The 12,341-nt window shown below is 44.8% G+C and overlaps 1 protein-coding gene across 4 annotated transcripts in view; it reads right to left on the bottom strand.

Moving 5' to 3' along the window:
• Window positions 1–12,341, bottom strand: part of PDSS1 (decaprenyl diphosphate synthase subunit 1) — a 42,185-nt gene that overhangs the window by 14,447 nt on the left and 15,397 nt on the right. For 3 of the 4 annotated variants that reach the window (XM_032396705.1, XM_032396707.1, XM_032396706.1), the window contains exons 5-7: window positions 5,900–6,041; window positions 3,172–3,283; window positions 2,966–3,075 (exon numbers count right to left, since the gene is read on the bottom strand). In XM_032396705.1, the coding sequence (XP_032252596.1) occupies window positions 2,966–3,075; window positions 3,172–3,283; window positions 5,900–6,041 (364 nt within the window). Of the gene's footprint in view, window positions 1–2,965; window positions 3,076–3,171; window positions 3,284–5,899; window positions 6,127–12,341 lie in introns of all 4 variants that reach the window. The other variant, XM_032396708.1, reaches the window with a different exon arrangement.

Genomic DNA, 12,341 nt, shown 5'->3' with positions numbered 1-12,341 from the left:
GACTGCTAAATGCAACAGGAGAACCTGGACTGGATCCTGAACTGGAAGATTTTTTCTCCCTTTCTTATGACAGTATTATGACAGTTGGCAAAATAGGAATAAGGTCTATCCGCAGATTAGGTTAGACTATCCTACCAAAAGTCAGTGTTCTGCAAATACAAGCCACAGAACAAAATCCTTTAGTGGCGCACCGTGGCTTTGAAAATAAAGTAACAGGAAGAGAGCCCATTGATGCCAGGCCCTATGCAGCACTGGAGAGAGGAGAAATTCAGAAAGAAAAAAAAAAGGAAGAAAGAAAGAAAACCAAATGAATGCAGGATTACCATACCCAGTTCTGGGTTCGAATCCCAGCTCAGCCACTGTCTGACTAACACTGGATGGGCCACTGGACCTCTCAGATCTCATTCCCATCAGATTTTCTAGGGGAACAAATCATGGCCTTCATTGGGAAGCTCGAATGTATTCTGCCTATGTATACAAATAAATAACACTTATTTAAAAATGTTACTACTATTTTCATATCAGCCACTGTCCTAAAACAATCCTAGATAGCCCTTTCTTAGATTTTATACTATTTCTACTAAAAAGCCAAGGAGTGGTTAAGGGGGGGGGGGTGGTGTCTTTAACAGAATAAATTATAAGCTGCTCAATTTCCTTCAAATTCCCATGACATCTTAAATTCTGATTAGTTATTCCGTAATAATTCTGATGTTTAAATTCTGTATTCCCTCTTTTTGGCACTTCTAGTTTGCATTGCATGAACTTTTGGAGCCCCACATGTCTTTGCATTTTGAATACCAGGAGTATATAAAAATAGCCATGTTGAATATGTAACACCTCTGGAATATTTCTACCCATAGGCACTTAAATATAGAATCTTTTATTTAGAACGCTCACACTATGATTTTGCTTTATTATTCTAACAGTTCTGGGGTTTAGGAATAAATCACAGAGAAAGTGGGTCGTTGTGGGATGACGCCAGCATGCCTCCTAGTGGATAGCATAAAGCATTTCATTTTTAAAAAGGGCTGAGCCATGTTAATATACACGTCTACTGGTGCCTTGCTAATCTGAAGAACGAGGTGCAATTTATAAATGAGTATGTGTGCTGTAACAGATCAAATCTGGCTTTCCAAACAGAGAGGAGAGGGACCACAATCCAGGCTTTCTTTGGTGCCTCGGGTCCATCTCCTTGGCCCTTTGTAGGGTTTGATCACTGCGGGCATTCGCACCTGCCTGGTTCTCATGGGGCACTGCGGCCCTGTGCCTATGGGATGTCCACTCTGTGTGAACAACGACTCTCAGCGTGTCCAGTTCCAACAGCCCCACTAGCCTCCAGTGCTTCCTGCTGCCATCTGCAGCTTGTGAGATCATCCGTGAGCTCCACCAAGCGCCCGAGCATGCCTTATGAGATTGGCGCTCCATCTTCATGGACATTTTGACCATCAGAGATATGATGGTCAACGAAGGGTTACTGTGACAGCTTTATGGCACCCCATTTTAAAATCAGCCATTCTTCTATTCAGCATTCTAGTGTCTACCATATTTCCAGCTGTCTCTCTATTTTAAAAAACCACACCTGTAATTCCTTGGAAATAAAGTATCGGCCCTTTCAATAAAGACAAAAATGGCTGAAATCATGGCCAGCACGTTCCACATAATTCACATTTCTTAGAGTTTCCATTACGTCTTTTTAGAAAGAAAATGTCCTCATCCTTTTATGACTCACAATTATCCATTTCTTGACACTTTTCAGAACTGACACACTATTGGCAAGGGGCCTTTCTCACCGGAAAGGCCCGAGGAAAAGCTCTCTTTTTTTTTTTTTTTTTTTAAAGATTTTATTTATTTATTCATGAGAGACACAGAGAGAGAGAGAGAGAGAGAGAAGCAGAGGGAGAAACAGGCTCCCAAGGAGCAGGGAGCCTGATGCGGGACTCGATCCCAGGACCCTGGGATCATGACCTGAGCCGAAGGCAGACGCTTAACCATCTGAGCCACCCAGGTGCCCGGAAAAGCTCTCTTTAATTGCAGGAATATTAAGAGCGCATGAGGACAGCAATGTACACCTGCCCCTGGAGGGCTCCCTCTGTCGCTGCTTTGATCGCAAGGAGCTAGTGCTTGCCCAGGATTTGTCTCTGCCACGTTGGTTAGGCTGACAGCTGGTCAGATGAGCAATGCTATGGAGAGAACCGGCTCTCATTTAGGGGCTAGCACTGAATACCACTTGTTGTAGTCTACAGACTCAGGAGAATATGGACTTTTAAAAAAAGAAGAGCGGAGGGAAGGCCAGGGAGAGAAAGCAAGGGAGAGAAAAAGTTACAGTTCACACTTGATTTATATCTGAAGAAAAATGGCTTGGGTTTTTTTTTTTTTTTCCTTTTCTCTCGGGGCTTGAACTCACGACCCTGAGCTGAGATCAAGAGTTGGACGCTTAACCCACTGAGCCACCTGGGTGCCCTGAAAAATGGCTCGTTTATATTTCATGTAAAAAGACCGGGAGGATCTACTACTCATAAGAAAGAACACGAGGACAATCTAATCAGCATTTTCTCCTGGGCAAACAGTGTATTTAAGAACACAGCACTTTGCCACTTTTTCAGGGTAAAATGTCAGAAATGGTATACGGGACAACAATCGTGAAAGAAACTATTTATGAGAAGTTGTTGCAAACATCACACAGTTTGGAGATCAGACCCAGTGCAGAGGGCTTATTTTGATTCTGCTCTTGGGAGGAAAGAGGAAAAGTGAATGTCCGCCTAGCAAAAGAAGACCGCAAAAATGGACCCCACGGCAGAAGCTCTCCGTTGTTTGGGGATGTCATTCTTTTCTCAATGACCTCAAGGGATTTTGGCTACTATTTTAAGGTTCTCCAGTGAAATGTTCCCCAGGAACAGTAGTTCCCAAGAAAGAGCGATGAGGCTTTTTTTTTTTTTTTTAACTCGAACAAAGACAACGTACATACTGCTTTACAACTGTTGGCTATCAGACTGGCAGTCTTCTTGAAGGTCTTCTCAAGGTAGTGTGCAAATCTTTCGTTCTCGTTTTCTCTTGACCCTAGCTGAAGAAATTCACCTAGAAAGAAAGAAAGGGGTCATTTGCGACATGGCTTGATTGCCTGGCTAGTTAGACGGATTGAATAAAAAAGAAGAAAAGTCAGAATTAACCTACCGCGCACCAAATCTTCAATAACTTGGGTTAAAATAGATATCACAGTTGTATTTCCAATTCGTGCCAGAGCTATAGATGCTGCAGAAAGAATTAAATCACCAGCAAGAACAGCCTGGAAAAGAAAAAGAAAAGAAACTTTTGGACAAAAGTATCAGCGCAGCGAAGCCCACAGTGGAGCTGGCTCCTCAGAGGAGACATTCGGGATGGGAGCGAGGGGTTATCTTGGCCCCAAGCTCCCCCCCGCTCGTCTTCAGCAGGAGTCCGTGCAATAATCAGTTACAGATTCGGAACATCACTGGCACTGGATCGGTTGCCAGAGATTACCCATCTTTCTCCCCGGTTCAGAGCAGAGCAAGTGAAGGCCTGGAGACCGACAGCATCGCACGCTCTCGCTTCATGCCCGAACCCGCCAGAGTCCAGCAGCCCCCGGGGTCGGACGTGCTGGAACACTCACGCTTGCCTCAAGCCACGCGGTTGTGCCTCTGCACTCACTGTCTCTCCTACTCAGAAAGTCCTTCCCCTTCTTCCCTGGGCAGACGCGGCTGCACAGTTAGCTCGGGTGACACTTCCAGGAAGTCCACCGGGATCCCTCAGTCTGCAGATGCCTCCCCTCTGTGCGCGCGGCACCCCGGGCATGCTGTTGTCTTCACCCACTGATGCCCTCTTTACCGAACTCCCTGAGGGCACGGGCTGGGGGTCATCTCGGCTGGCGCTCGGCACACCCCAGTGCCTGGCACAACGTGTGCTTTTCTCAGTGAAAAGCAAACCTGGGCATCCTGGCTCCAAGTTCAGTGCTCTTTGTGCTCTACACACTGCCCCTCGTTCCTAGACAAAATTTTCTGTACTGAACACTAGATAATCGATATTTTTCCAATCTTCTTTACATTGGGAGTAGATGCCCATACTGTACTTACAGCTTGTTATAAATTATACATAACTGAATTATACCCTGTAATCAAATATACTCATTTGCATAAAGACATGCTTGAGTTTTATTATAATTAGTATAATTATAAATTATAAATGCTAGATTCCATAGAAATTATAATTCATAGTTTTCAACATCACATTTTAACTTTTTTGTCTTTTCTCTAGTATCTAAAATTAGTGTTCAGTATGTTTACCTATTAAGCATTTTATATAACATTGTACAAATTATCTCGACATAAACATAAATACACATTTATAGAGTCATTGTACCCATGATGATATATATGGATCCCTCATCTACCCCTCCATCATTAGCACCCCTCCATCATTAGGGCTCTGGATCTCTAGGCTTTTATGTCTTTCTTCTCCTGGCCCCAGGGATCCCAGAGGCCAAAAGGTTCCAGCGTATGAAGATGAAGCCACCAGGCTGGGCTGGAACCCGGGCAAGGTACTAAGGGCTCCTGGAGGAGGCACTGTGTGAATGGATTTTTATTGGAAACACAAGTACTTCCCGTTGAGAGGCGGGTGGGGCGAGGGGAGGGAAGTGGGGGGGCCAGGACGCTGGCAAGTGGGCCGCCCCGGCTGACCAGTCTCAGGCTGAAAGAGGCCACCAACAACAGAGGTGATCACGGGGGTGGGGGGTGGAAGGGAGGACTAACTAGGCAAGGAGAAGACCCGAATTTGTTTTCTTAATAAGGCTTTAGGACAGGCCCTGAAAACGGACAGTTGACTGCAGGGACATGTCATAAAGGTACCCGTGACCTCTCCAAAATGAAACTGCACCCCCCCACCTCTTTTTTAAACAACCTTCTTTGATGTATGGAATTCTGCCAATAGGACACGAAACATTTTAATTAAAAATCTGAAATAAAAGATTTGTAAATGAGATTGCAGGACTTGATACACAGCAAAGTCATGTACCCGAAAGCAAAACCAGCATGTGAAGATAACAATTAATATATACTTCTTCTTTTTCATAAGGGCAATTAGAAAACAGGAGGGAACCGGGTACTATATGCATGGCAGGGAAGGTGAGCAGAGGGAAACTTTGCTCACGCTGATGTTTGGTTTGCCCTTCAAACAGGCAGAGTGGCCAACGGAGGTGTGTGCTGGGGGACGCCGCCCCTGAACAAAAGGCCTGCACGTATTCCTGCTCATTCGCTCAGCGCTGTTCCCGTGGCTTTAAATCCCATGATTTAAATATCTTCAGGCAAAATCCCCATTTCCCCTTCAAGAGATGCTAATAAAATACTGGGGAAATATGCTTTAAAATACACATGTATGAACCAAACTCAATTATAGAGCCTGTATTTAAAAGTGTATAATTTTCACAGTATATGCGTGTGTATATTTTTTTACATATCTATATTTAAGATACATATATACACACACACACATATATCTTAGCTTTACTTGTTTACTTGCCATGATACTCTTGCACATGGCAGTCAATAAACGGTTAAAGAATTAAACTGAACCTGAGTAATCTGAGCCCCAAAGTAAAATGTATGGTTCCTCACAAAAATATGCTTTTTGGATAACAACAAAAATCCCTCTCCCTATAACCAAAAGGAATTCTATATAAAACTGTGAATAACCAGAAATACGAAGCTTATTTTTCTGTGGTTTCCTCTATTATCACATGTATGTACACAGACATGAATACTATTTTGGAAGTTGGAAGGCTGCGTCTGAGGAAGCACATTTTACTTTTTAATGAGACAAATCTGAAAAGTAAATGCAATCCAAAGAGCGTGTGAATGGCTAAGAAGATGAAAAGGAAACAAAAACACCGTACCTTCTGTTCACCCCAGATCTTATTAACCGTGTGTTTTCCTCGCCGAGAACTCGCATCGTCAAGGACGTCATCGTGTACCAGACTAGCAGTGTGGATCATTTCTGTAATTAAGGCTATGGAGCGCTGGCTTGCTTGCACGTCTCTAATTAACAGAAAGCAATGCTTTTTAACAGAGACGCCGCCTATAACCTTCTCAGCAATCATCTTGTGCAAACTGGACATCCGATCTAGGATAAAGAATTTTATTTCTCTAAGAGAAACTGTATAAACACTCTGGCTTCCCTACCGAGCCATTTCTATCACTTGGAGAACATTTTAAAAACGCGTGAGGTACCTGGCCAAGATTCTGCTCTACGGACAGCACATTCAGAAGGAGAATTTGTAGAACTGACAACAAAAAAGGCTTAAATGGCCCAGAAGTCTGGCCGTCAGGCTGAAGAATCCACTTTATGCCCTGTAATCATGAGCTTGGGCATCTTGGGCAGTTTGTCCAAGTCAGGTTAGGAGTCGATTTCAGGGGAGCATGGGGGAGACAGGTTAAGGAGCATTGTGGAAAAGTGTACTGAAGAACCAACGGTCACAGCGTTTAAAGCTTTTAACGTTGTGTTAAATGAAATGTTTAGGAAGAAGACCTCAAGAACCAAGATAGAATTTTGGTCAAAACTGTCTTCCAATACACGTTTAACCTTTGCATTAGAAATTGAAACTTCTTGGGGCACGTGGGTGGCTCAGTCGGTTCAGTGTCTTCCTTCAGCTCATGATCCCGGGGTCCTGGGACCAAGCCCCACACTGGGCTCCTTACTCAGCGGGGAGCCTGCTTCTCCCTCTGCCTATGCTCGCGCTCTGACAAATAAATAAATAAAATCTTAAAAAAAAAGAAATCGAAACTTCTCTTTTCAGCTATAATACAATATTCGGGATAAGCACTCTTAAGAAGATACACAGGTGTGGGGCACCTGGGTGGCTTCAGTCGGTTAAGCGGCTGCCTTCGGCTCAGGTCATGATCCCAGGGTCCTGGGATCGAGCCCCACGTCGGGCTCCCTGCTCGGTGGAGAGTCTGCTTCTCCCTCTCCCTCTGCCTGCCTCTCTGCCTACTTGTGCTCTCTATCTCTCTGTCAAATAAATAAATAAAATCTTTAAAAAAAAAAAAAAAAGATACATGGGTGTGAGGTTTACGGCTTTTAAAAGAAAATGTGCCCCAGTTCCTTTTTAATCATCATTATCACCATCATCATCTATGGGCATTTTTATTTTTTTTAAAGGTTTTATTTATATGACAGAGAGAGAGAGAGAGACAGAACACAAGCAGGGGGAGTGGGAGAGGGAGAAGCAGGCCTCCCGCCGAGCAGGGAGCCCGATGCGGGGCTCAATCCAAGGACCCTGGGACCATGACCTGAGCCGAAGGCAGACGTTTAACGACTGAGCCACCCAGGCGCCCTTCTGTGGGCATTTTTAAAAACAAAATTTGGAGAAAATCAAATTGGGGAAATAACCAATGGAATTTTCTCACCCGGATACACAGGCCTGACTTAAATAAACACATGCCCACCAAATGTTTCACTTATTCCAATGGCTTACTTTTCAAATATCATCACGCTATCTCTTAGAGGGGAGAAAGTCAGAGGGATGTTGAAATAGGACTTTTTCTTAAAAAAAAAAAAAAAAAAAATCTAGTCTGAACATCTGTAAAAGATACTGCCCATTCTAATTCCTCACATCTTACAGAAAGCAATGAAAAATGAAGTGCAAGTACATAAAAGACGCTGGTATTTAACTACACACTAAATCAGCCTGGAGAATGTCTTCTGATCTTGCTTTAAATATAATTTTAAAATACAGTGCTTTGCCGGCAACTCTCCGCTAAGATTTCAGAATGAAACCTCAGAACCTTCCAACTGCTTTTGGCCCAGAAATCACTTGTAAAGTGCTGCCCATTATTTATTAACCTGTCACAATCGTGACAGTTCTAAATCCTTCCAGATCACACCACGTTCTTCCGAGGCGGGAGAAGTAAAGCGGTAGATGGCAGGGACGAATTCTAACGCCATGCCGGGGAATGAGAAGATGAACGCTCCCAGGGCTTCTATGAGGGCTTCTGAAGCCCTCAGTGAGACACTCACAGCAGGAGGCTTGGACCTCAAATATCTTTCAGGTGAATGTGTTGGACCCTATCTTACTTGAGCTCAAACGCACAGGAAAACGTAGACGCTTACAGGCATTTCATATAAAGGCTACCGTTCAGGATATTTTCTCAACGGCGTTTTGGTCTAATACACACTGCCTAGTGGTGAGTAGCAGAACTTACCTTAAAGCAGCTGTGAGGGCCCCTAACGGTTCTCATGCCTTCCTAACGGGGGGCCCCACCTCCATTATCACAAATACGTCAGCGGACAGGAGCTCCTGCCCGGAGGTTGCCGGGAAATGGCAGCACTCACTGAGACACTGGAGTTTTTATGATTTGAGGATATTAGAACAAAGACAAAGATTTCTTCAAGTATTTTGAAATTTCAGAGACCGGATGTACACAGAAAGGCCATTTGACATGGCCAAATTACTGACTGGTGCAATCGGGACTCTTGCTCAGCACGTTACTTGGCACCGTGACACAGCCCCTACATGGGATAAACATCGTCTTTTAGATGCGTTCTAACTGTATCTAATGTCCTTCTTCCCACACAACTGCGCTTTAATGTGTGTTGCCTTCTATTGGGAAAAACTGCCACCGCTTTTCCATAGCACAGCGTAATGGCTGGAACCAAAACTTACGTATTACAGAACACTCTCACACTGTCTTTTTTTTTTTTAAGATTTTATTTATTTATTTGAGAGAGAGAGAATGAGAGACAGAGAGCACGAGCGGGAAGAGGGTCAGAGGGAGAAGCAGACCCCCCGCTGAGCAGGGAGCCCGATGTGGGACTCGATCCCGGGACTCCGGGATCATGACCTGAGCCGAAGGCAGTCGCCTAACCAACTGAGCCACCCAGGCGCCCTCTCACACTGTCTTTAAGATGAGATCTCCAAAGTGCCAAACGGAGTCCTGCCTTCAAAAAGCTGGGCACCATTTCTACTTCCTACTGGGAGAGAGCTGACACACTTTCCCGGCTCCTGCCAGAGGTGCTAAGAAAAGCCAGACTAGCAAGACAGCATGAGAAACGGAGGCCCTGGGCTTGAAAGTTGGCTGTGTCCCCTGTACTTCACACATGCACGAGTCTGGGATGATTCGGCAGCCCCAGGACATTTGATTCTTCCCCTTCGTTAGACTTACAACAAAATTTTTATAATGGGGTATTTTAAGCACAGACAAAAATAGATGGAACAAGATAATGACACGCCCCACCCTCATGTACTCTTTACCCAGCTGACATACAATGTAAGTAAAATGCTTGTTTTCCCTTATACACACTAACACATAATGTGAAGTCTTTTTTTTAAGATTTTATTTATTTTATGAATTTTTAGGGGTCCAGCAGGGGGAGCAGAGGGAGAGGAAGAGGGAGAGAAGCAGACTCCCCGCTGAGCGGGGAGCCCGACGACCTGGGGCTCGACCCTACGACCCTGATATCCTGACCTGAGCCGAAATCAAGAGTCAGATGCTTAACCGACTGAGCCACCCAGGCGCCCCTACATAATGTGAAGTCTTAAATTACACGTAAAACCCGCCAGTGTGGGAAAATTGTCTCTAAACAGAAATTCAAACCTTGTCAATCGATTACTTGGGTTTGGAACAAACGAGGGAAGCAAATTTAAATAGTAAATGTGGCTTCACTTTTAACAGCAGAGACACAGAAGTTTCTATTCTCAAATCTACAGAGGTTGTGTAAAGAGCAGAACTCTCAAGCGGTATACAGAAGGCTCTATTTCTATTTCAAAATGTTCTTTTTGTCTCTTCTAACAATTCTAAAAGTAAGTGCTTCACTTTGTTTGTCAGGACTTTGACAAGCTCAGTGTTTCTTAGGCATATATTCCTTGTCCACCATGTCAGAATCTGATGACGGGGCCCAGGAATCTGCATTTGTAAAAAAGCATGCCAGGTGATTCTGATGCACAAAGTTTGGGAAATGCCATTCTTTCAAGCGGCGGTATTCATCTGATTTACCCTAAGCCACAAATGGGAGCTTTCCTCCAGAAGGGTTTTGGTACCGACTCAGCCTTTGCTAATCCCCTGCTGCACTGCCTCTAAATTGTGGGCAAATGAAACAAGATGGCACTCTCCTATTCTGAACATGACCTGAACCCTGGCGGGGTCCATTCAACGGTCTTACGGTATTGACTCCCCAAGTCTCTTTGCAGCCCAGGAGCAGAATGGCTCACCTGCTCACCTGTACAGTCTTGGGAGGGTGACCTTTCTTTCCTCTTACGCTCTGCATCCTTATGCGTTTTAAAGGACATGACTGAATACTTTATCAGTGTGGTACTGAAGAAACTCACTACTTAAAACGCAAGTAAAGTCCTTCTCTTTCTCCATCAAATGCTGCAGGATGTAAACCACATTTCCTAGTTGTTACCTGATAAAAGCACACACATTCAAGTTTTCAGTATGGTGAACAATATATCCATCTAGACACAAATCAGATTTTATCTTTCCCCGTCACTGAACTGACTTGCTGCAAGTTGGGGTCCTTCACCTATTGAGACTGTGGAGTGTGTTCTGCTTGGCCCTCTGGTCTGCTCCGATCAGGGCTGCTTGCCGTAGAAGAGGCCCCTCCAGAGGGAGAGAGAAGCCGTCCGGGCCCCTCCCCCTGCTGATGTGATACGATGTAACGCTGGGGTCTATGCTAGTTTCTTGTAGCTGCGGTGACACATTACCAAAGACTCGGTGGTTTAAATCAGCAGAAACTCTCTCACACAGTTCTGGCGGCTGGAAGTCCAAACAGTTCCACTGAGCTGAAATCAAGGTGTCGGCAAAGCTGTGCTCCGCCCAGAGGGGCAGCCCTCCGTCCCTTCCAGCCGTGGGCAGCTGTCTGCAGGCTTTGGCCTCTGGCCACCGGACTCCAACCTTTAAGATCGGCATCTTCCACATCTCTCTGCTCCACCTTCGCACCATCACGCTCTTCTGTGTGCGCCAACCTCCCTCTACCCCCTCTTAGAGGGAGACGTGGTCTGCATTTAAGGCTCACCCGATCATCCAGGGTCATCTCCCCATTCCACGAGCCTTTACTTACATCACTTCTGCAAAGACCCTTTTTTGCTATATAACGTAACACAGGCTCCAAGGATGAGGATGTGGATGCCTTGGGTGGGGCCATTCTTCAGCCTAATGGTTTCTTACCTTCACTAGCCTCTTGTTGGGGCTCAAACGTTTCCTCATCAGTGATCCAATTCTTGAAATACCTGCTTTTACTGCACCTAAGATCTCCTCTGTCCTCATTATTGATACTACATTGAAGTGTCTCACCTTCCACAGTGGTGGAGTGGGACCAAAGGGGTTCCTGACCATCTCTCACTCTCTACTTCGCCTTTGGCCTCATGTTTCTGTTTCCTGGCTTCTATCTCTGGCCTCTGCAATCTTGTTTCCTTTTCCTGTATTCCTGACGGGCATGTTGAGGATGCGACTGGCACGAACACCAAAGTTGCCTTCCATCTCAGGTACAGCAGGGTGCAGGAGGGATGCCTGTGAGCTCAAACTTGCTTAGCAGGTCACTACCCTTGGTTACTGGCTATTCACCTTCTGGAACCTGAACACGCATACCAGGCTCAGAGTGGCGTCTGTTTTTCTTGGTTGAGAATGGTGGTTTCAAGCCTGATCATAAGTGTCAGAATTCAGGAGCAGTTCTAACATCAAGAGAAAAGAACTGACATCCAAGACTAGCAGCTCCTGATATTTTTGATTTATCTCCGGATAGAACAGATGCCTACAAAGCTGCATCACACATGATGCGGGGTTCATGCTACTGTTTATTTTCTTGCCACTGAAGACACACTGCAGAAGTTTCAGGATCTGTGGCTGTGTGGAGAGCAGCTCACCATACTGATGTCTTAGACCTGCAACTTACCAGGCTGGCTCTGCACACGGCTTTCTCCATAGGAGCTGGGCACTAGAGAATAACACATTGTTGTTGTTTTTTTTTCCAAATTGGGCACAGCGAATGAAAGTGTGGTTGATTCCTTCAGTGATGACATCACCCTGGCATAATGGGTGCACGCAGCATGTTTACAAGCCTACAGGCCTCTTGCGCTCACTGATGTCCTCCTTATGCTTGAGCTGGACCTCACCAATGAAACTGATAGCCACCTGGTGATCAAAATCTCCTCTGCCTCAGCTGGTGTCCTTTATTATAGACTGTAGTTCAAGATTCCTTTTTAAAAAAATTTTCTGTTGCTTTTTATTAATTCTTGTTAACAGTCCATCTTATAACAACACATTCAACACTTCTGAGCACCTTATCCACTGCTGCTTTCTTTCTTTTTTTTTTTAAAGATTTTATTTATTTATTTGAGAGAG

This window comes from Phoca vitulina, unplaced genomic scaffold, assembly GCF_004348235.1.
Source record: "Phoca vitulina isolate PV1807 unplaced genomic scaffold, GSC_HSeal_1.0 scaffold93, whole genome shotgun sequence".
Taxonomy (NCBI): domain Eukaryota; kingdom Metazoa; phylum Chordata; class Mammalia; order Carnivora; family Phocidae; genus Phoca; species Phoca vitulina.
This window is presented reverse-complemented; position numbering and strand designations above follow the sequence as displayed.